General features: G+C 40.9%; 3 protein-coding genes across 3 annotated transcripts; 1 reads left to right on the top strand and 2 right to left on the bottom strand.

Moving 5' to 3' along the window:
* Positions 1–909: 909 nt before the first annotated feature.
* LOC142949864 (E3 ubiquitin-protein ligase TRIM39-like) lies at positions 910–9,864 on the bottom strand. Its single transcript, XM_076091714.1, has 2 exons — positions 9,777–9,864; positions 910–3,509 (listed from the first exon to the last, which is right to left on the bottom strand). The coding sequence occupies exon 2, from the start codon at positions 3,493–3,495 to the stop codon at positions 1,870–1,872; it is 1,626 nt and encodes a 541-aa protein (XP_075947829.1). The 5' UTR covers positions 3,496–3,509; positions 9,777–9,864; the 3' UTR covers positions 910–1,869.
* LOC142949863 (E3 ubiquitin-protein ligase TRIM21-like) lies at positions 5,656–9,766 on the bottom strand. Its single transcript, XM_076091712.1, has one exon. The coding sequence runs from the start codon at positions 8,871–8,873 to the stop codon at positions 7,239–7,241; it is 1,635 nt and encodes a 544-aa protein (XP_075947827.1). The 5' UTR covers positions 8,874–9,766; the 3' UTR covers positions 5,656–7,238.
* Positions 9,865–12,539: 2,675 nt separating the features above from the next.
* On the top strand, positions 12,540–21,502 carry LOC142949862 (actin-related protein 2-B). The gene is made up of 9 exons (XM_076091711.1): positions 12,540–12,638; positions 14,521–14,631; positions 15,068–15,283; positions 15,420–15,492; positions 15,741–15,877; positions 16,280–16,429; positions 16,552–16,697; positions 17,042–17,174; positions 17,832–21,502. Exons 1-9 carry the CDS (start codon positions 12,591–12,593, stop codon positions 18,000–18,002), a joined length of 1,185 nt encoding a protein of 394 aa, XP_075947826.1. The 5' UTR covers positions 12,540–12,590; the 3' UTR covers positions 18,003–21,502.
* The last annotated feature ends 1,916 nt before the right edge of the window (positions 21,503–23,418 follow it).

Here is a 23,418-nt window from a genome sequence, read left to right as displayed (position 1 = left end):
CTGAGAGAAACGAGAACAAGGTGTTGTTCTTTGAATGGGTGATGTACTGGTTAGCACTCTGGACTTTATATCCAGTAATCCATGTTCACATCTTGGTGGGACCTTATTTTAAGCTTTAGTACGGGTCAAAGAATGCAACCTCTGCACCTTCTTGATGTTAAAGACAGTAACGTGTGCATTGCTGGAAAATCAGCTCTCTTGTCAACTGTGCACGCTTAGTTTACACCCAAGACCGAGACGGTAAACACTTTAGTTTGAGTTTCTAAAATACTAAATCTTACGTGTTAGCTACTTTTCTTGTCTGTGTGAATTCAGCATTAGCATTACAGCCTGTGGTCACTTGGTCCTGATACTGTCCAGTAAGAAGTACTCAAATTACAGTGTGGAGTCTTCCTGTAAATACACAAGAGTTCTGATAATGAAACCTGGGTTTCGTGTATCGGCTGATACCGAGTACCGATCTGATACCAGTGTTAAATTAATAAGCTGTATGCCTCACTGTGTGGAAGTGACTGAGATCATTATTTTATGGCTAAGGGAAAATCAGGCTTGACTTAAACATTGCTTTCCTAACTTTGATATATTAACCTTTCTAATGCATTTCCTTGCCATAAAACCTTGAATTGCAGCTGTGTTTGAAAGGTGCTGTGACGTTAAATGAACCTTTTCAAAAAACAGTTTCTGTCCTTGTTCAGGCAAAGATGGACTTTACATTTCCCACAGTAGACATGGGAGAAGTGATTGGCTGTGCATTGCTTGCATCTCTGTCTGGTTTCCCATGTTGGGAAGTGATCAATGCCATCCTTTCTCACATCAGGAGGCACACTAGAGTTTGGCCTTTTGCGTGGGGGTGCTGCGTACGGTTCTGTGGAAGAGTAGATTTCAACCAAAGTCATGAAAACTCAATAATATGGTACAATTTTCTTTATTATAGATATAAATGGTTACAAATCTTGATAAAATAAATACAAACTCAGCTTTGGGGCTTTTCTTATTCCTTACACATTATATATAAATAATATATAAACAATGACCTAACCCAAAGAAGCAACCTTTATGGATATCAAAGAAAGTTAAGTACATATAACAACAAATTCTAAACCACCCCATCCCTCTATGATATCCACTTTAGTTTAACTGCACAGTATTAAGGCTCCTTTGTAATCTAATTGATAATCCAAAGCTTCAAATACCGATCTAAGACAAATGTTGTATGGTGAAATTGAATAAGCAACATCAAACTTAAACAAATACTTGCCCCATTTGAAAAGTTTAGGTTAGCTGGTTGATTAATTAGAAAAAGAAGATGCAATCTAAAAGATTTTTCATGAATTCCCCCTAAATAGATTTTACACTAGAAAAAAAACAATTTTTACCCTGAAAATAATTACACATACACAGTAAATACTTTTTTTTAGGTTTGGCACCACAACATGCTTAATATTTGTAACAATAGTGGGTCCAGCAGGGTTGGAGAGCTAATTAATCATTTTGGACTCAACATGTTGCACTAGTTTGCAGTCAAGTCATACATAATAATAGATATATAATAGTTGAGACACATCAGTATCCAACATAAACCCCAAACTCTAGAGCAGTTACAAGATATAAGCTTGTTCTTAGGTAATTTTACACTCTGACGCCTGTAGAATTATCCTGTTATGAAAATAAAAACTCATTATGAGAATTTCTCCTCTGGCGACCATCAAAATCTTGCAAGTTGTCACGTTCGAATCCAAGTGGAATTTTCAGTAACTATTGTTAAAGTCAGAGTTTATTTACAAATCTTTTTTTGATTTTGTCAAATTGAATCTGAAGTAATCAAATTCCTGAATCGAGTCAGACTGGAGTCTGAAATGATTAGTCTACTCAATGTGAATGACGAGAGATGATCAGTGGGGCAGAGTTTTTATCATCATCATTCAGACCCGGATTGAAGTATGGGTAGAGTTTCTCATGGAAGGAGCAGCCAGTGAAGCAGTAGATAAGAGCTGCAGCATCTACGTCATAGAAGGAGACCAGACCCTCCTCATAATCCACAAACACCCCCACTGTCTTGGGTTTCAATTTAAAAAAGAGAGAGACTGGAGGGTCATTCAAAGCTTTGTACTTGGTTCTTTTCCTCAACCATATAGCCCAGTAGCCATCCTCAGGACTCAGTGGGATGTCTTGCATCCTGTTGATCGACTCTCTGGCCACTCCTAAATCCCATGCAGTCTTTCCATTAACCTGAACCTCAAAGTAGAATCTGCCTGCAGAGAAACTCTGCTTTCCTAAAACACAGGGATTGAGAGAAAATCTCTCTGGGTTGTCTGGGAGATTTTTCTTTGCTTTACCAGGATTCACTTGTCTTTCATCAGCAGACAGGATGAGATAAGGATGAGCTGTGTCAGGATCAAGAGTCACATCCACTGCAAACTGCTGGACCCATTTTAGCTCTTCTTCAAGCAGCCTCTCCATCACTTCACTGAAGGTCTCTTTCAGCTGAGCCACAGCTCTCGCTACGGTCCCATCATATGATCGTGGACAGACTCCGACTTTTGTCCAGTCCTTGGTGGAATGAATTGCTTTCACAGATGGGAAGCTTTGGAGGAGATGGAGGTGGTCTTCAGAGAGTGGGAGCTGCTTCACCTCCATGTTTTTCTTCTTCAGCTTAGAGATTTCCTGTTCCAGCTCTTTGATAAAGTTGTCAGCCTGTTTCTCTGTCGTTCTCTGCTTCTCTTCAATTCTCTCAATGAGCTCATAGAGGCCTCCCTCAACAGACTCCATCAGAGTTGTGAAAACCCGAAGGCCTTCTGCTTTCTCTATGTCTGCGTTTTTGTTGCTGATGATGACCAACTGCGTGATCTTCTTAATCTTTAACTGTCTCTCCTGGATCATCTGCTGAATCTCAGCCTCCAGCTCGACCTTCCTTTCTTCATATTCGTCTTTCAGAGGAACAAACTCGTGCGTCTTATGGTCTGAACAGATGCAGAGCGTGCAGACACATGTCTGGTCGGTCTTACAGAACAGCTCCAGAGGTTTATCGTGCTTCGTACACATCCTGTCTTCCAGGTTCTCCACAGGGTCGATCAGCTGATGTCTTTTCAGGCCTGACATTGTCAGATGAGGCTCCAGGTGAGTCTCACAGTAGGAGGCCAGACACACCAGGCAGGACTTCAGGGCCTTCAGTTTGGTTCCAGTGCAGACGTCACAGGGAACTTCTCCTGGTTTGGACTCTTGTTGCTCTGAGCTGCTGGTTTTCTGTTGAGCTGACTGTCTGAACTGAGCAACCATCTCAGAGATGAAAGTGTTGACGTGCAGCTCAGGTCTTGTCTTGAAAACCTTTTTACACATTGGACACTTGTATCGGCGTGTATTGATATTCCAGTTTTCAGTGATGCAACTTTTGCAGAAGTTGTGTCCACATGATGTGCTGACTGGATCAGTGAACACATCCAGGCAGATGGAGCACAGGAACTGATCTTCAGATAACAGATAATTGGCTGCTGCCATGCTGTATCCACACACTGGGAGCACAAATTAAAGTGAGAAAAAATATGAACACATTTATATAAATATATATATAAACAAATACAAACATTTTTGAGGAAGGTGATTTATTTCTCAAACAAACAAGCGTTATACAAGCTTATAGATGAGCTAAGTCCTTAATTGAGGATCAATGGCAGCTCAACTATTTGACACAGGGTAGGAAATTTACATATTTTTTTGGGGGCAATTTTTGCCCCCACTGACTGAAATCCAGGGGCATTTTCAAAAAATTGGGGGCACTTTTTGAAACTTGTTCAAAATAATAAATATACTTATTTAGGCTTACAGTATATGAGTAATTGTCATCAAATGCCAATAATAACACTATTAGGCAGTAGTCTACAGATTCAAAGTGTTTTCTTAGATTTTTTTAAACAAAAAACAAACAATCAGACAATCATATTCAATTTTATTCTTATTTCTTTGTGGTTATTTATTGTTATTATTACATTTTTTAAACAACTATTAACAATTATTAAGTCAACGATGCCTTGATTACATATACATCAGTCATTGTATGGAATTATTGAGAAAAATATTTTTATAGCACCTTAAATATTGTGATATTACCCATTTTTTGTCCTGAACATATGCATTAGTCATTGTGTGGAATTTTTGAGAAAAACATTTTTATAGCACCTTAAAAAATGTGCCATTTGAAGGTACAAATTCAGTTCAGAGTTTTTACTTAGTAAAATATCTTAATTGACTCAGTCAGGTATTATTCATTTCCAGCAACCCTCAAATCAAAGAATAAAGACACTTTACGCACAATTTAGGTGTATTTTCCCTTTAACTCACGAGATGCAGGTAGCATGTTTTATACTTAATGTGAATATAATTAATTTAATCTAATTTCCATTATGCAATATGTATACTTTGTTGGCATCTTATTCTGAAAACCGGATGTTCGTCTGACGAAACCGGATGTTGTCTCACGTTAATCTTTCCGGTAACTTTCAAAGTCCTTCGCTCGCTCCCGATCTGCGCCGTTTGAATGAGTTTCAGGATATAGGTGCACTAACGTGTAAGTGTCTGCTGAGTTGACCGCAGTCTCGCAGTCACAGGTCTGATTAAGAAGCGCTCCATTTATTTATTCGTTTAGAAAGTTCGGGGGCATTTTTTGCCCCTCTCCTAGTGATATCAGGGGCAGTTTTGCCCTTTGCCCTCGTGTATTTCCGACGCAGATTTGACATAACTATTTGACAAGTGTTTGTATGAAAAGACAACAACATATATAGCTGAAGATTTTGTTAATGCTGCTTATTGAAATGTAAATGTCATTTGTACTCACCAGTGTTAAACAAGATTCTTTACTGTGCTGTTGAAATAAACTTGTTGTTCTCCGTTTACTTTGTCTTATCTCAAATCTGCTGTCGCTCTGACACACTTTCAATTTCTCTTTGAGTTGTAACGTTGTAACAGGTATAACCATATGCCAGTCCAGTCACCTAGTCGAAACCTTAAAGTGGAATTACCCTTCTGAGGCCAATCAGAGCTCTGTGGATGGCATTAAGAATGGAAAACCTGTTTCTGCCAGAGCCAGAAAAGTACCTACTTTCCCGATAGGCAGTGAATTAAATCAAATGCAAATAGTTATAACTATAGTTATAGTTTTAAATTGTTGTTTACAGTACAGACAACTTTCTACAGATTGGTAAAGTCAACCCAAAATAAAATAACCCGCGTCCCAAACATGTTACTTTACACATGACTCTGGTGATGCAACTTCTTTGAACAGTTGCAGAGAAGTTCTTGATTTACGTCGCACATGTGATTCATTCAGATTGGCATCAAGGCAAGGTAATAAGGGGCTTTTTAAGGCACCTCCAGGTGTACTTCTACTGCTATCTGACTCCCTTCAGGGCCCTGATATTCCTGACATAACCCATGCAGCACATTCAACCTTCCCCTCTCTCCCCAGGCTTGGAGAAGCACAGGACAGTTACGTCCGGCTGACAATGTTAAACAGGGAAGCCAGAAAAACATATTTTTTTGTCCTTAGTCAAATCAGATTGTATACATAGTCATGAAAACTGAATAAGTCCGATTTTTTATGGAGATCTTTTTTATTAGATGTATAAAACTTACAGGTCAAGCTAAAAATAACACAGTCAGATGTTTGTCTTTCCTTTGTTGTTTATTTTGTATAAGTATAAAGTATACATCTTGTTACATCACATAAAAAACAAAATACTAAAATAAAATGTTATCAAATATGAACAACAAGAAATCCGCCTTGTTCTAGATTTTCTCTCAAATCATGACATTGAATAAAAATGGTTAAAATAGGTTTTTAGATGTTTTAGACATACCTCACTGAGAACAGTGCAGACCAAACACTCTTCCCTTTGTGCAATTGATGAGACTTGATGTGAATAAGCACTGATGAAATCATGTTCGTCTCACGATGACAGATGATGCAGAAATCAGAAATTCTATGTGATTCCACAAGACCTAGATGACGTACAACATGTTTTTGCAACATTGGACACACTGGTGTATCTGATAGGACTGGAGAGATTAGTGTATGAATATTTGGAAACTGTCAACTGTTAACTGTCGAAGCGGTCAACTTTTGAGATACATCCCATAACAACATTATTAAGGGTCTTCAGTCATATAGCAGCTCTGTGAGGCTGTACTACATGATGATCTCTGCTAAATGCTAACATCAGCATGCTAACAGACAGGGATAATGCTATTTTATTTACATATATTTTGGTCGGATATGAAGTTTACCTTGTTCCCCTTGTTGATGTAGCATGTTAGCAAACATTAGCTTTTCCCTAAACACAATTCCCAGCGGAGGCTGATGGGAATTTCGATTTAGTCTAAAAGGTATTTGGACATAAACCAAAGCATTGGACAAATTAAAAGGTTGACCGGATGATGGCGCTATGGAATTTCAGTAGATCAAAGTTGTTATAATTCATCCTCTGGGGACCATAAATGTGTTTACCATTATCATGAAACCATCCAATAGATATTTCACTCAATAACTAAGAAGTCAATCTCATGGTGGCGCTTCGGTGAAAGTCAGATGATCACTAAAGTCAGCAGGATACATCATCAGGGGGCATCAAGTCTTGACTTTCCAGTTGGCGATCCTAAATTTTGTGTTTCAACTCCTAAACAGCAACTGAGTAATTCTTAAGTGTGTTCAAATACTGTAAATCATACAGTAAAACTATCAATGATAATATGTGGTCATAGTAATTGTTATATACAGTACAGCAGTAGATACCAATTTAGCACAGAATAAAAAAAACAGTGTCAAGGTTCAAACAGGTTGATAATAGAAACTCTATTCGGAAAACACTCAACATTACTATTGGAGCATGAAGCTGTAAAGAGCGGGAGCTGGTTTACACTAATTATTACTCATGAGTAGCCATACAGAACATACATATATGAACAGTATTATCCATCTGTTAATAACCACAGTTAGATGTTTTAGATCTTCCTCATTGTTGACACTAATATAATTGTAAGCTGAGAATGTCTTCTCTCTTGTGTTCTTGGCTAAGAATCTTCCTCTTGTTGGGAAGGGGAAGTCCATCAACATATTTCCAAGTAAAGTCACGTCACAAATGAAAATGAAATTATCAAACTCATGACTTGAGTCCAGTGACAATAGTCCACACCTTTGTTTGTTACCTTGTATAATACAGAATCGTTTTCGAGACAATAAAGTGATCCGTTTACTTGTGATTGACACAAGAGATTATTATAGGGGTGGAGTTTTTATCATCATCATTCAGTCCAGGATTGAAGTATGGGAGGAGTTTCCCATTGAAGGAGCAGCCAGTGAAGGAGTAGATAAGAGCTGCAGCATCTACGTCATAGAAGGAGACCAGACCCTCCTCATAATCCACAAACACCCCCACCTTCTGAGGCCGGGACTTCAGAGAGAGACGTACATCAAGTTCATCAAGAGCTCTGTACTCATTTCCATTCCTCAACCATATGGTCCAGTAACCATCCTCAGGGCTCAGTGTGATGAGTCCCTTCCTGTTGATCGACTCTCTGACCACTCCTAAATCCCACTCAGTCTTTCCTTTGACCTGAATCTCATAGTAAGATCTCCCTGACGAGAAACTCTGCTTTCCTACGACACAAAGACTAGTGCAAAATCTCTCTGGGTTGTTTGGGAGATTTTTCTTCACGTCACCATGATTCACTTGTTTTTCATCAGCAGACAGGATGAGTTCAGGATGAGCTGTATCAGGATCAAGAGTCAAGTCCACTGCAAACTGCTGGACCCTCTTCAGCTCAGCTTCAACCAGCTTCTTCATCTCTTTACCGATTGTCTCCTCCAGCTGAACCACAGCTCTCCTCACAGTCCCCTCATGTGTTGATGGATGGATGCTGGCCTTTGTCCAATCCTTGGTGGGTGGAACATCGTAAAGGGACTGGATGCTTTGGAGGAGGTGGAGGTGGTCTTCAGAACATGAGAGCTGATCTACCTCAGCACTTCTCTCAGTCAGCACAAAGATTTCCTTTTCCAGCTCTTTGATAAAGTCTTCCGCCTGTTTCTCTGTTGTTCTCTGCTTCTCTTCAATTGTCTCAATGAGCTCGTTCATGCGTCTCTCGACAGACTCCATCAGGATTGTGAAGACCCGAACACTTTCTGCTATCGCTCTGTCTGCGTTTTCGTTGCTGAAGTTGACTGACTGTTTGATCTTTGGAATCATTAGTCGTCTCTTCTGGATCATCTGCTGAATTTTAACCCCTGTCTTCTCCAGCTCGACCTTCCTTTCTTCAAATTCTTCTTTCAGAGGAACAAACTCGTGCGTCTTATGGTCAGAATAGGTGCAGAGCATGCAGACACATGTCTGGTCGGTCTTACAGAACAGCTCCAGAGGTTTATCGTGCTTCGTACACATCCTGTCTTCCAGGTTCTCCACAGGGTCGATCAGCTGATGTCTTTTCAGGCCTGACATTGTCAGATGAGGCTCCAGGTGAGTCTCACAGTAGGAGGCCAGACACACCAGGCAGGACTTCAGGGCCTTCAGTTTGGTTCCAGTGCAGAAGTCACAGGGAACTTCTCCTGGTTTGGACTTGTGTTGCTCTGAGCTGCTGGTTTTCTGTTGAGCTGACTGTCTGAACTGAGCAGCCATCTCAGAGATGAAAGTGTTGACACTTAACACAGGTCTTATGCAGAAAAGTTTTGCACATATGGGACACTGGCATTGGTCAGTAGTGTCCCAGTGTTTAGTGATGCAGATTTTGCAGAAGTTGTGTCCGCATGATGCAGTGACTGGATCAGTGAACACATCCAGACAGATGGAGCACAGAAGCTGATCTTCAGTGAGCAGACTGCTGACTGTAGCCATATCTACACATTGAGAACAAAAGTGAAAAAAACAGCATCGTAATTGCAGAATTTATTTTTTTATGTCGTTATTTTCTTCACTACAACCCACTAAATCCACATAGTGTTTTTGGAAATGTGGGGCATAAAATGATCATAGGACAGTAATTTCTTTATCAACTGCTTTAATTAGCCTACTAAAGGAAGTGAAAGGAAAGCTGGAAAACAAGCAATACTTGTCCCCTTTTTATTACATTTGAAGTAAAAGGTATGTAGACAGCAAACTGAAGCGGTTACTTGTTTTGTTGTTCTCAAAAGTAATGGGTAAAGAAGAACTTCAGACCATACAATTATTAACAAAAACATTGTTAAATAAATCTGGCCATTAAAAAGCATTACACAATGACCCATCCTTTGATAACCTTTATTATTGTATGTGTGCACTACATTGGGGCTAATTCGAAGCTGGTGGGTCACTACGCCTATAGATTAGACTGTCCCAGTTACATCATTTTCACCATGTAATATTTGTTCGTCTCCCCATACCTTACTGTACCACAAAGATCACCTATAATATCTCATCTCAATCTTAGATTTTAAAAACCAAGTATTCTTATTTTCCTTCCTTGCAAGAGCACTTCTTATTTAATACAAAAAAAATGGTAACACTATGATTTATTTACAAGATACTCATCACTCATTATCTGTTTCTATTCCCAGTCGGCTTGTTTTATTCCATCACAATTACATTATCGTACCTCTGACTCTATTAAAAGTACATTATCTTATTAATGTTTTGATATAAGAATGATTATTGCACTTTTTATTCATAGAAAAACTAAATTCTTAGCATAAAACAAAAAGGTTTTTACTTTCTGAGTAAAGAAACAAAGGAAAGCTGAAGTAATTATTGACATCTACTCACCAGTGTGGGAAAGAGAATATTGAGAAAAGCTTGATTAACTTTATATTTTCTTTAGACAGAAAGACTCGCCTTCCTTGCAGCTCTGCAGTCCTTCAGTTTCATTTAAGGAATGTGACGTTGAAGCTCTCCTCTAGTTTTGCTCCGCCTATTGTCAAGGTTTCCGTTTCAGCTCCTACTTCGTACATGATTAAAACATAATATAATACATGATTCATTTAATTTAATTTAGGGAGCAATGTACCACAGGCATATGTCTTTTTCAACATATGAATGTATTTTATTTTTCTGTAACAGCCCATAGAACTACATATTTACAACAACTGATTTTTTGTTGTTGAAGGTTGTATAATCCCCTCTGCAATAATCATGTCATCGGCCAAAGTTCAGCTCAGTTTTGAAAAATTCTGGTCAGTTTTACTTTTTTTTAAAACAACCACTACTTTGTGTTTTAACAAAAACACATTTTGGCTTTTGCCGTGACTCACAAATGACCATTGTGGCAAAAACACAAAAAATGGGAAGTGAGACATTTCTCTAATATCTAATGAGGGCTGTCAAGCGATCTGTTTTCTCTTCCATATCGGAGCTCTTCAGTACCTGGCAACAACAGCTGGGCTGCTGGCTTTCTGTTGACGTGACTGTCTGAACTGAGCAACCATCACAGAAAACAAAGTATTGATGTGCAGCTCAGGGCTTGCGTTGAAAATCATTTTACACATCGGACATCTGTACTAGTCATTAGTTTCTCAGTGTTCATGGGTGCGGTCTTTGCGGAAGTTGTGTCCTCATAATGTGGTGACTGGATCAGTGAACACATCCGGACAGATGGAGCACAGAAACTGATCTTCAGGAAGCTGACAGTAGCCATATCTACACATTGAGAACAAAAGTGACAGTTTAAAAAACAGCCATTGCAGAATTCTTGCTTATTTGTGCTAATGTTTTTCACTACAGCCAACCTACACGGCATAATGTTCTGTAGATATGGGGCATGAACTATTCATAGCACAGTAGCTTCATTTTCAAATAATTTAATTAGCTTTCTAATCAGGGCAGTAAAATGAAAAAAGTGCTTTTGACCCATACACAATAATTAAAGAGCAATTAAATAGTAAAATTGTTTACAAAAAGTGCTGTTAAATTAAACAATACGCATATCTTTTTATTGCTTTTTGAATAACAGGGACACATTGAGCAAGCTGAAGTGGTTACCTGTTTAGTTGTTGTTCTCAGAAGTCATGGTTTAAGAACAAGGCTGCACTCCCGTACAATTAAAGCTTAGAAAGACCTTATAGTGACAATCAACCCTTCATCAGTATCAAGGCCTTAGACTCTGGTCCAGGAGGTTTGAGTTTCAAGGCCCAACTTTTTAACCATTATAGCATGATAAACATGTTTGTTGATTTTTGGTGAACCTTTGTTATTTGGTATTTAATACATTGTATCTCTCTCAAACTATAGTATTGTGATTTCCTTGTGAGTGGGATGATAAAGTACAGAGATCCAAAATAAGTAAGAATCAGGATCAGCTTTTATTGACCAGGTATGAGTTTACATGCCAGGAATTTTGTAGTTATTATTATTATTTAGATTTAAGATGGATATAGTTCAAAGGTGTGTGTTTAAGTCAGCAAGCTGGGCCTTCATTATTTGTGCGTATGCATTGTCTGAGGCGGCTCTAAATTTGTTCTCAGATTAAGAACGAATTCAGGTAAACAAACATTGTTGAATCGCGCATTTGTGCGTAGGCATTGTTTGTGAATGAGGCCCATTGTACTTACACAGAACTAGAAATACAACTAAATACATAAACACTTAGCTATTGTATACATACAAGTACATGAAAGAAGATATATATAAATATATATATATGTGTATATAACAACAGCATACAATCTCTATAAGTCAGACTCTTTCTGTAAATTGTAAACAGAAATACAGTAGTGCAATGCTGCAGAGTGCCAATATGCTGGAATATATTTTGAATGACTAGTGTAACAGGTTGCTTTATATTGAATATTGGACTTAATGTATATTCAACAGGTGGCCAAAAACACAACTTCAAATGATGTTCTTTTTTTGCTGAATTTGTGAATAGGCAACTTGTTTGCTAACACATTCACTACAACAATGTTATGTGTTTACAGCTGGTTGCGCTACCACCAAGTGGCCAAAACGTCAGTGTTGCAGGTTGAAGATTTGAAACCAAATGTTTAGGGAAGAAAGGGGGTTCCAACAAATTTCTACGGAACAGTTTTACCATTTTAAATATTTATCAGAACTTCATGTTGCTGGCTTATTATCTGCCGGCCTAATTAAGTAGCATACAAATTCGACGTATACTCGTACTTTACTTGAGTATTTCTATTTTCTTTGTCCAAATAATATGGACCACTGCAAAAATAGTCACTGGTCACTAAAATTAAAGTACCATAAAATATTTATTTTCACTACTGCTGTGTGACTCTGGTTTTAAAAAAAGTACTTTCCTTTTATATATTTAATGTAATATAATAATAATATAATAACTGTTATTTTATCTGGTGGAAAAGTTGTGCAGATTTTAAATTGTATTGTTAATAATGAATGCAGGACTTTTACTTGTAGTGGAGTAGTTTCAAAGTGGCGTTATTACAGTAGTACAAAATAAAGGATCTTAATGCTTCTTCCAGTACGATTCGATTTATAGATTGCGCTTTTATTGTGAAGGAGTCACACTGTACAGTGTGTGTTGCTTCCGGCAATTGGTCAAATTGACGTTAGAGTGCACAGGAAGTGGGGCTGCTGCTTTTTGCTGGATTCAGGGAACACAAAATGGACAGTCAAGGGAGAAAAGTCGTGGTTTGTGACAATGGAACCGGGGTAAGTTTTACTCAGCAGTGGGTGTGCTGTTAAGTCTCACTCCGTGTCGCTCTCGGTCCTTCACGCGGTGCAGTTTGATATGAAAACGAGAGAGAACTGGAAACCGGAAGTAACGGGGAGCTAACAGGCTAACGCGTTAGCTTGTCTGGGTGGGTTTGTGCGAGGAATGTGTCTGTCAGCTGGATTCAGCTCATTCATCTGCAACAGGGCTACAGCTGACTGCTACGGTTTAATTTTGTATCAGTATCAACGTATAGCCAATAAAGTCTCTGAAAAAGCGTATTTTGGTGATTCGGGTAACTTAGCTAATGGTTAGTTTAGCTAGCCTTTTTAGTTAGCTTAGTTAGCTTAGTTAGTAACTTTAGTAATGTGATGCAGTAGTTAGCTATTACACAGTTAAACCAAACACAATCAAAAACACCCCATCGAGTAAACACACACATAGTTCAGTAACCATGGTTTAAGATTTCAAACCACGACTTTAATTCATGAGATATTTGAACCGGTGGTGGTAGCGAAGCTAGCTAACGTTAGCCACGTTAGCTGGCTTCGTGTTATTCGATTTGTTTATTGATTAAATATTCCGAGTTTGAAGAAGAGCCACCTGACACCTGCTAAAAATACTTAAGGTTAGATTAAGATGAATCACAATATTCCTTCCGTTAGCTTAGGCTAAGCTAACTAGCTTAGCTTCAGTAGCACTGCCCAAAACGGCCCCGCCCTCATACACTAAAAAGTACACTTGTAAGCATGTCTTTAAATGGTCCCATATGTCAGTAGTAGTTTTTAAAAATGTGGAAAAATGTATTCAACTTAATCGCCCAGTAAACGGGAAGTCCGCCACTGGGCCAACGCGGAAGTGGAAGCAGTTCTTCTTCCATGTAAGGAAACTTGAGAGATCTGCTGCAGGTTTCACCAGTTTGAATGGACATTCACACAGCTGGACGAGGAAGTATTCAGATCCTTTACTGCAGTAAACCTACAAATACCACGCTGTGGAAATAGTTAGTTGCAAGTAAAAATAATCAAAACATTGCTCAACTAGAAGTATTCTCAGCTAAATATACTTATAGTGTCAAAAGTAAAAGTACTCATTGCCTGTTATTATATTCCCTGTCAGCTGTATATTATGTTTTTGGATAAAAATGACAGATATAAAATATTAAAAATAAACACATCTGGAGATGCATGGTTTTTGCTGGACAGGAAGCGAATGAAAACTTGTAATCTGAAAAGTAACATCTGCCTCTGAGCTGTAGTGGAGTAGAAGTTTAAAGTCGCATAAAATCGAAATACTCAGTTCAAGTGCCTTGAATTTGTACTTGAGTACAGTACTAAAGCTACTGCTGACACCACTTCACTTCCTGTATATGCTTCAAAACAAAAGTTCTTTTCGGTTGAAGGAATAGTCATTCTGAAACACTGCACCGAAGAAATAGTTTTTATGACATGTTTTATCAATTTGGTCTGTTCTGATATTATATTTTAGTAATAATACTAATAATTATGTGAACGTTTTTAATAAGTGGAGAATAGAAACACTGCAGGGAGCAATGTTGTTTGGTTTGTGAGGAAAAGATGGAGTCATGCAAAGATGAATCGGTTCAAAAACATTGTAAACAATATAATTAGATTGCTCTCAAGCTTTAAAGGAATGTTTGTTTATGAGTGTGTAGTTCCAGCCATTTATTGTGTTTTTAATAATGATACTGTGACAAAGTTATCTTCTGTACACATTGTGATTCGCAGCTACCAATTCTTACTCTTATTACATATGTCTTGAACCCTACAGGAGTTTCTTCCGTTGTGTTGTATTTACCGGGTTATTTGATAATTATAACGCGTGTTTTTCCGCCTTTTTTTCCTTTCAATCCCATCCTAGTTTGTCAAGTGCGGCTTTGCAGGCTCCAACTTCCCCGAACACATTTTCCCCGCGCTGGTTGGCCGGCCAATCATCCGCTCCACAGCCAAAGTTGGCAACATTGAAATCAAGGTAACGTTGAACTCCTTGGAACTACAAGTACTTCTTTGGATGTATCATAAAAGGACATAAAAGAGATATCCGCACATTCCATTGGTATGCCTAACAGTGCTTCATTCAGTACCTAAAGGCTGCAGTCTCCCGTCGTTGAATCCTGCGTGCTCTGGTGACGGAAAGTTCAAATAAAGTGTAAAACTGCAAAGATTTAGGTGTGCGGATATCTCTTCTACCAGTTTGGCCTATGAGACTTTCGGCAAAGATTTAGCCGTCTGCAGCGGTGGTCGTCCTGCACGATGAATCGGCTCCTCAAATGAAAACCTTGTGGCTGTGATCCACTGTACCAGAGGAACAGCAGCCAGCAATAGTGAAGAAAAGCTGCAGGTAAAGAGCCGCTGGTCCAAAGCTTGTTCATCAGTCCGCTGAACTGTTGACCTTTGACCTCTCATAGGACCTGATGGTGGGGGACGAGGCCAGCGAGCTGCGCTCCATGTTGGAGGTGAACTACCCGATGGAGAACGGTATCGTCAGGAACTGGGACGACATGAAGCACCTGTGGGACTACACCTTCGGCCCCGAGAAACTCAACATCGACTCGCACGACTGCAAGATCCTTCTGACCGAGCCGCCCATGAACCCCACCAAGAACAGAGAAAAGATTATCGAGGTGGGCGGTGTATGATAAGAGCTTACCTCAACCAAAGAAAGTTCTCAGTTGACCAACACTCACACGAGACGCAAAAACATCAATCTATATTGCGCCTCAGTAGTTATCTGATACTTTGTGTTTTTTCTCCTGCCAGGTGATGTTTGAAACGTACCAGTTCTCAGGAGTTTATGTCGCCATCCAGGCCGTCCTCACTCTCTACGCTCAAGGTTCGTTTGTCTCCGTAACACTTGTGATCAATGCTCAACTACTAAAGCTTCTGAGAAACAATCCATGCGTGTGCTACGAAAAAGCCACGAGCTGAATACTAGGCTGACGCTACATAGTTTGACCACTGGTGGCGCTGGAGAGCAATGCTAACGTGCAGTTGTTATTTGTCTCAGGTATCCTACTAGTAAGCACAAGCACACCACGAGTACTGGCCGATACTCATCTGTTTGGCATGTTTTTGTTTTAGGACTGCTTACCGGAGTGGTGGTCGACTCTGGTGACGGCGTCACTCACATCTGTCCGGTGTACGAGGGCTTCTCGCTGCCCCACCTGACCCGACGGCTTGACATCGCAGGGAGGGACATAACGCGCTACCTCATCAAGGTACCGGCAGCCCCACACAGTGACGGACTGTCTCAATGTTTCCCTTTAACGCTACACATGCATGCACTATATGATACAAAGTATGTGTATCGCTGTGGGGTTTCCCAGTAATAGAGGGAGTTGTAACAACAGCAGATTAATGCTCATGGTATGTATTTAATTACATGGTTAACAGTCACAATATTTCATATTTTTATTTTAGCTACATGTCAAACTGTTATAGTCTTAACCATCTTTTTAAATCAGTTACCCTACATGTCCTATTGCCAGAAAACAAACTACAAATGCCTCTTTAGTCAATTTGTTGTTGAGAAATGTGAAACAAGTTGTTTATGTGTTGAATTGATGTAGTTGTATTCCACGATAACCATAAGCATGAAATCCGTCCCGTCCGTCCACCAGCTGCTGCTGCTGCGAGGTTACGCCTTCAACCATTCGGCGGACTTTGAGACGGTGAGGATGATGAAGGAGAAGCTGTGCTACGTGGGTTACAACATCGAGCAGGAGCAGAAGCTGGCGCTGGAGACAACGGTGCTGGTGGAGTCGTACACGGTCAGTCGTGTTGTTGAACTTCACCTGTTCCTTCACTGGTGACGAGGTCACGTTTAGAGTATTTTACAGCACTAAGACGTCGTTGCATTTCTGAAGGCAGGGGTTTTGTGCTGTGTCCTCAGCTCCCAGACGGCAGGCTGATCAAGGTGGGAGGTGAGAGGTTCGAAGCCCCAGAGGCTTTGTTTCAACCCCACCTCATCAACGTGGAGGGAGTGGGCGTGGCCGAGCTGCTCTTCAACACCATCCACGCCGCAGATATCGACACCAGGTGAGCTGGCGGGGACAGATCGTCTTTTAAGAGAAGAGAGAACTTCATTAAAGGACATTCCTGTGCCAGAGATTTATCACAGATGATGACAGAAGAATAAGAAAAACAACAGTCTTACGCGGCCGAGAATTTCTGCGACCGTCTGACAACACGCCCATGAGTTCGACTTTTTTTACCCGCGTGGAGTGCGTGACGCTGAAAATTGTTTTGCAAATACTTCACCAGTATCTGTACCCACTATGTGGCGCTAGAGAACACGCACACACATGCATTATGTTGCTCTATATCCAGTGTAAACCACATCATGTACAAGTAAATCGGATGCCGTTTGTCACAAAATGCAGGTCTGAGTTCTACAAGCACATCGTCCTGTCCGGAGGCTCCACCATGTATCCCGGCCTGCCGTCCCGCCTGGAGCGCGAACTGAAGCAGCTGTACCTGGAGCGAGTGCTGAAGGGAGACGTCGACAAGCTATCGGTGAGTACCGGTCTCTGAAAAACACGAGGCCTCGAGGGAAATCATTCAAGTGTTGCCAACAGATCCGAGGCTGCCCACTAAATCAGCTTTGCTCTGAATCAAACTGCATCCAGTTATGTGAATGTTTTTTATCCATCACATTGATGTGAGCTTAAGATTTGGTGGCTCGTGAAGAAGATGGCAGATGAAGATTTCCCCGTTTTTAGCATTTACTGCTAATAATAACTCATGAAAGTAGCTTATGTGCAGTTGATTAATACGCAGTAGGAGAGAATGGTGTATTGTGATTATCGGCTTATTTTAAAATCTCACTTCATCAGCTTGATCAGTGACGGAAATGTAGTAAATATATAAATACACTGTAAACCACTGCTTCTGCCCCAGAGCTTCCTTGTGCAGTGCTCGTATTTGCCACCAGGGGGAGCTGAAGCCACAGTCTAGTTAACGTTTTTAATCCCTCAGAAACGTCTCTGTGTCGTGGTCTCGTGATGACGAGGTGAAGATGTAACATGTCGTTGTTCCTCAAGAGGAAGCACGCTCTGGGAAAACCTCCAACCTGTGATTAAGAGACAATCCGTGTATTTTAAGGGGGTTCCAACACGTTGTCGTCTCCGCTTCTCCTCTGTTGACGCACTCTGCTCTTCTCTCCGCCTTCAGAAATTCAAGATCCGGATAGAGGACCCGCCTCGGCGTAAACACATGGTGTTCCTGGGCGGCGCCGTGCTGGCCGACATCATGAAGGACAAGGACAACTTCTGGATGACGCGGGAGGAGTACCAGGAGAAAGGGACGCGGGTGCTGGAGAAGCTCGGAGTCACCGTCAGATAAAACGCAAACAAACAAAAACACTTCCCGCTCACACCCCCTCCATCTTACCCCCTCAGCTGATATCCATGCACCGCTTACCTTGATGTGTCTGGATGCTCACGCTGTGTCGTCCATTCACGCTCGTTTTGAAAAGCAAAGAGGGGGGGGGGGGGGGGGAAGAGGGATGAAGGATTTTGGGTAAGAAGTCTCATGGCGAGGGACGGGACGTTACCAGACATCTTGAATATTTGCCCGCGACACAAAAATGTCATTATTAGAATTATGTTTGGAGATGCACGAGTTAGTGCCGTTAAGTACTTCATTTAAAGGAAAAGTGCAACATTTTTGGAAATATTTGCTTTATTGGTGAGAGTTGGATGACAAGAATGACACCAGTCTGTCCGTTAGCTTAGCTTAGCATAAAGACTGTAAGCAGGGGGAAACGGCTAGCCTGGTTCTCTCCAAAGTAACACAATTCTGCCAGTTTTAGGGGGTTCTGTGCTGGACTATTTTTGGGGCTTTTTTACCTTTTTTTTTTTAGTTGGTAGACGAGAGAAGAGACGAGGTGATCAAAATATTGATACGCTCATCTGAGTCGCCTCCAATTATTACAGCGCGCTCATAATAATAAGCTTAACGTGATTTCAGTAGTTTTATGATATCTTGTTTGTTTAATTATCGTACAAAGAAGATAAAACATCAGTGAGCTTTAGAGACACAGGAAGGCAAGCGTCCAGTTTTTATGCTAAGCTAACTAGCTGCTGGCTGGAGCTTTACATTAACTGTACAGACATGAGATTGATCTTATTTCTGACTCTTGCCATGAAAGAAAATGTGTATTTCCCAAAATGTTTTCCTTTTTAAAGATGAAATCGTAATCCATGGCTTTAAAAATACAGACTGTTCAACGTCAAACTGTCCTTTTGTGGAGCAGCACATCTGTGAGTGTTTAGGCTTGTGTGCCTCTCACACCGGGCCACATTGAGCTCCTGGCTGTTTTCAAGTCGAAGACTACGACGATAATTATTATTTGCGATGCGAGTCCCCCCCCCCCCCCGCCATGCAACAAAATGTGCCACCTAATCTGTCAAAACAGATGCCGGCATTAAAGATAATGCTCACAGTGTGGAGCGTTACAGAGATTAGATATCCGAACAAATAGATCATTGCATACTGTGTCTTTTTAACATACCGATCGTCAAATCACATTCTCCCCTCCCCCGCTCACATTTCCTGTTTAATGTTTGGGGATGAGTCACTGTACTGAAGGTGCAGGAGGGCGGGCAGCCGGGTTTTTAACTCGGCACCTCGTTCGTCTTTGTCGGTACGCTTGCTTGCTTGTTAAGCGCAGAAGTTCATATTTTCCACATGATTTCAATGTGACGAAATGAATACGTGGGAAACCTCTTTTAGTTTTCCCGCTTCCTTCTGGAATGGCAGCGTTGGAAGGTTTTGGTTTGTGGTGGTGAGCAGAGTTTTGTGTTTGGAAACGGACCAGCTGAAGCTTTTAATGGGTTTGATTTGTCTCCGTATCCTGTTTACCACCGACAAATAAACCATCGCTGAGAGAAGGCCTTCCATTCCATTCACGATCACAAAGCATCGAGTCATTCCTTACGGGCGATGCAGGACCGTCATGCTACATATCAACGTCCTGCATCGCTACACCCAGACGTCACTGAGCTGCTTACAATTTGTCACAGGAAGTTAAATTAAAAGTATGAACTCACTGGATGGTGGACAATCTTTTTCGTGACCTGTAAGGTAGAAGGGAAAAAAAAATGTATTGCTCCGACAGAGAAAGGTCTCTTCCAATCGGGGTTTATACCGACATTGCTGTAATTTAGATTTCAGCCACCGGGGGCAGCACTGAGCTCAGTCGCTGAGCAGAACTCCATTTTACCAAATGTGCAACAAACGGGCTGCGATTTGAACGTGACATAACTTCCCTTTGTGTTCATTTCGACACGTTTCAGCAAAACAAACGTTATGTTTGTGACCCGTGAACGAGCGTGTGGAAGCTATGGAGGAGCTGCAAAGATTAGTCGAATAAATCAGCAAATTGTCAGCAGCAGCTCCACAAGTTTATCTTATATTTACCTTCACAGTGTAGAAAGAAGACATTCTGCAGCATCTTAAGATTTCACATGAGTCTTTATTGACTGTAATGGAAGAGGCCGTTCTTGTTTCTGGGGCCTGTACCAGGAAGCAGGATTTGGGGTTAACCGGGTAACTTCGGGGTTAAATCCGGGTTGTCAGTTCCACGACGGAGGTTCACTTCTTACCGGTGTGGGATCTGAACACCTATCCTGTCATGTTGGAGATAATAGATCAACTAAAATAAAGCATATCCTCTTTTAAGAAGGAGATGTCCAATAGGAGATAGTTCCATGTGTTGGTCTTGAAGGAGGGGAGGGAACAGTAGAGTCAAACGGTCTGGAGCAATCTCATTGGTTCAGAGAAACCTCAGTGGGCTTAAAGACCAGCTGCTGAGAATAAAGCCCGATGATACCGGATTTAAAGAATATTGATGCTATAGAAAAATGTGGTAGAAGTATATTTAGACACACAGCGGAGAGCAGCTATTCTCAAGTGAACCGTGCGTTAGAGATCAAATATTTTCTGCTATTTCGCCTTCAGTGCGGCGCTTTTATACTTTTGTACTTCTTCAGCCAACACACAGTATTTTCGGAAACAAGTAAAATAAATAAACATTATTTATGCGGCACATTTCAGAACAAAGTTACGAAGTGTTTGACATGGTGGAACCAGGATTAAAACATTTCAAATAAAAACAGACATTAAGAATAATGAAATACCCAACAACTATTAAACTTGTTCCATGAGTATTTCTACCGACTGACTGCACATGAATAATTTACCAGATAAAAGGCTTCATCACAGCCACCGGTGACACGTTTTAGCTTCTTAAAAATCATCTCTTTTGAATGCTGATTGACTGTAAATACTACATTACCCATGAGCCTCAGTCGCAATCAGGACCCAAGTGTGTAAAGTTGAGTCCTGAACACTTCAATTCTTCAACCGATGAGATCATTCTGGGATGTTTGTCTAAAACGTTTAATCTGGTCGGACATTTAGAAAACTGACTTCCTCTCATCCTGAATCTTACGGACGTATGTTGTTTCTTCTTCTTCCTCGTGACCACACCTGCCGCTCCTTCCTGGTCTCGGCCGTACCGAAGATGAATTGGTGGGTTTGGGCTCACAGGACAAGGTGCTTTGTGTGGGTTACTGAAACATTATTTGTAATATTAATAAGAATCTGGTGTCAGGAAACGGAGACCACGTAAAAAGCTGGTATTTGTGGTTTTCCGTCTCAGGTCTTATGTGTATATTGGAGGCACTTGACTCACATATATGAATATAAATGTATAATTTCCTCTCGACAAACACGGTCGTCAAGTACAGTAACTTTTTTTTTTTTGCTCGTTCTTTTTATGTTTCGTTTGTAGCACAACTGCCAACCGCTGATTTAAATAAAGCAAATGATTTATAGAGTCCTGCTGTGGCTGTGTCTTCATGTCTGTTGTCTTACATTAGAGACGTTTAAAGAGAAGCAGTCCATGTCTTTTCACACAATGTGTGTCTCATTATGAGCGTCTGCTGGAGGATGAGCCCTGCTGCTTTAGAGGACCACTGTTGCACAACCAGACGCCGGCTGCCTTTGATGTGGGACCGTTTCCCGCTCACTGTGGTCTCCATCATAACGGGATTCAAGCACCAGAGCCACTCCAGCTCACCGACCTTCGCATCGCCTCCGTGTGTCCAGGAGGAGGCCTTCAGTGTCTTGAGTTGATTATTTTTAAAGATGCCTTCTTCTACTCGGCCATTGTCCAAACAAAACCTATTAAAACATCAATGAGCCACACGATTCTCGTGGCATCGCGAGAATCCAGCTGCCTGGAAAGGTAAACGCACACCGTCCTGCTGCCACAAACACTCACTAGAGCATCAAATGTGGATTAATACGCTGCTGAAAATAGCCCCCAACAAATGCTCTCATTCATCCTGTTTGTTTGATAAAAACTACAGAGACTTTTTTTGGGGAGCGATATTGCTACTTTTACTTTAAGGTCCAGTGAGAAGGATTTAGTGCCGTCTAGCGGTGAGGTTGCAGACCGAATGACGCTCTGCTCACCCCTCCATTTCCAAGCGTGTCCGAGAACTACGGTGGCCCTCAGGTAACCTAAAGATGCAAAATGTTCTCTCCAGAGCCGGTGTTAAATTTGTCTGTTTTGGGCTACTGTAGAAACATGGCGAACTCTAGGACCCACGCCCTTTGTAGACATGAAGGGCCCATTCTAAGCCAACGAAAACTAAACGATTCTGGGTCCAGGTGAATATACACTAAAAGACATAGTTATGAATATTATATTCCATTTCTGCCAATACATCTCCCTAAATCCTACACACTGGTCCTCTTAAGTAAAATATATGAGTACTTCTTCCACCAGTGCCGGTCCGTACCAGACACATGTCTTCTATCAACCAACACACACACACACATCCAGTGTCCAAACTAAACTACATGTTTCTGATTTAACTCACTGGAAGAAAACGTAAGTTGGGTAGAGTTGAAGATGCACTCGAGAAAAAACATGTAATCACCGTAAAGAAGGCTGGAAATTCAGAGACCGTGTGTGTGTGTGTGTGTGTGTGTGTGTGTGTGTGTGTGTGTGTGTGTGTGTTGGGCCTCCCCAGCAGAGCAGAGTATGAGGAATCCAGCGGGTCGGGTCGCTCGTCTGGGCCTGATTTACTGAGGCCCCAGTGAGTCTGCCTGCCTCGCTTTGTTTATGAAATCTGAAACAAATGTGACTGCGATAGACCACCAACCCCGCCAGCGCACCACCCCTCCCATCCCACCCTGCTCTCAAACACAGTGCGTGTGTGTGTGTGTTGTCTTCTGCAGCTCTAAATGATCTGATCTGATCTGATCGGACCTGACTGTCCATCTCTCGGACACTTTAAGATATCTCAACATCTTCTGGACAGATTGTCACTTGAACTTGATTTGGATCTGATCTCACTTTGGTTGATTCTAGAACTGATTCTGACAAATAACCAACAGGGTTTTGTTATTTTTACCTCAAATATAAAATCATCAAACACAATTTTATTTGCCTTTTTTTCCCCCAAGAATGAGTTGAGAGGGCCGACGTTAACATCATGATGCACCACGAGGTCCATTCAGTAGCTATAGTGGAGCTTTCGATCACATCGCATGATCTTCATCAGCAAATACAGGTGATGAAAGAGTTTGCTCAAGAAATGTTGCATTGCACTTCTATGACTCTTTTTCTTTGAAAAAATGTACTCCATCCGCCTACATTACCCACAATGCAACTTGACTGCTGACAATTCAGTCAAGTGGAAGAAGTACTCAGATATTTTACTCAAGTAATATTAGCAATACC

The sequence above is a fragment of the Anarhichas minor genome, unplaced genomic scaffold (genome assembly GCF_050575085.1).
Source record: "Anarhichas minor isolate MPS153535 unplaced genomic scaffold, ASM5057508v1 ptg000014l, whole genome shotgun sequence".
NCBI classification, from domain to species: domain Eukaryota; kingdom Metazoa; phylum Chordata; class Actinopteri; order Perciformes; family Anarhichadidae; genus Anarhichas; species Anarhichas minor.
The sequence above is the reverse complement of the archived record's forward strand: the minus strand, read 5'-3'. Positions and strand labels throughout refer to the sequence as shown.

Excerpts from the sequence above, each read along its gene's own strand:
- LOC142949864 (XM_076091714.1), bottom strand. The coding sequence starts at position 3,495 with ATGGCAGCAGCCAATTATCTGTTATCTGAAGATCAGTTCCTGTGCTCC.
- LOC142949863 (XM_076091712.1), bottom strand. The coding sequence starts at position 8,873 with ATGGCTACAGTCAGCAGTCTGCTCACTGAAGATCAGCTTCTGTGCTCC.
- LOC142949862 (XM_076091711.1), top strand. The coding sequence starts at position 12,591 with ATGGACAGTCAAGGGAGAAAAGTCGTGGTTTGTGACAATGGAACCGGG. Across the intron at positions 15,284-15,419 it reads ACAGAGAAAAGATTATCGAG|GTGATGTTTGAAACGTACCA; the intron begins GTGGGCGGTGTA and ends TTCTCCTGCCAG. Across the intron at positions 15,493-15,740 it reads CCTCACTCTCTACGCTCAAG|GACTGCTTACCGGAGTGGTG; the intron begins GTTCGTTTGTCT and ends TTTTTGTTTTAG.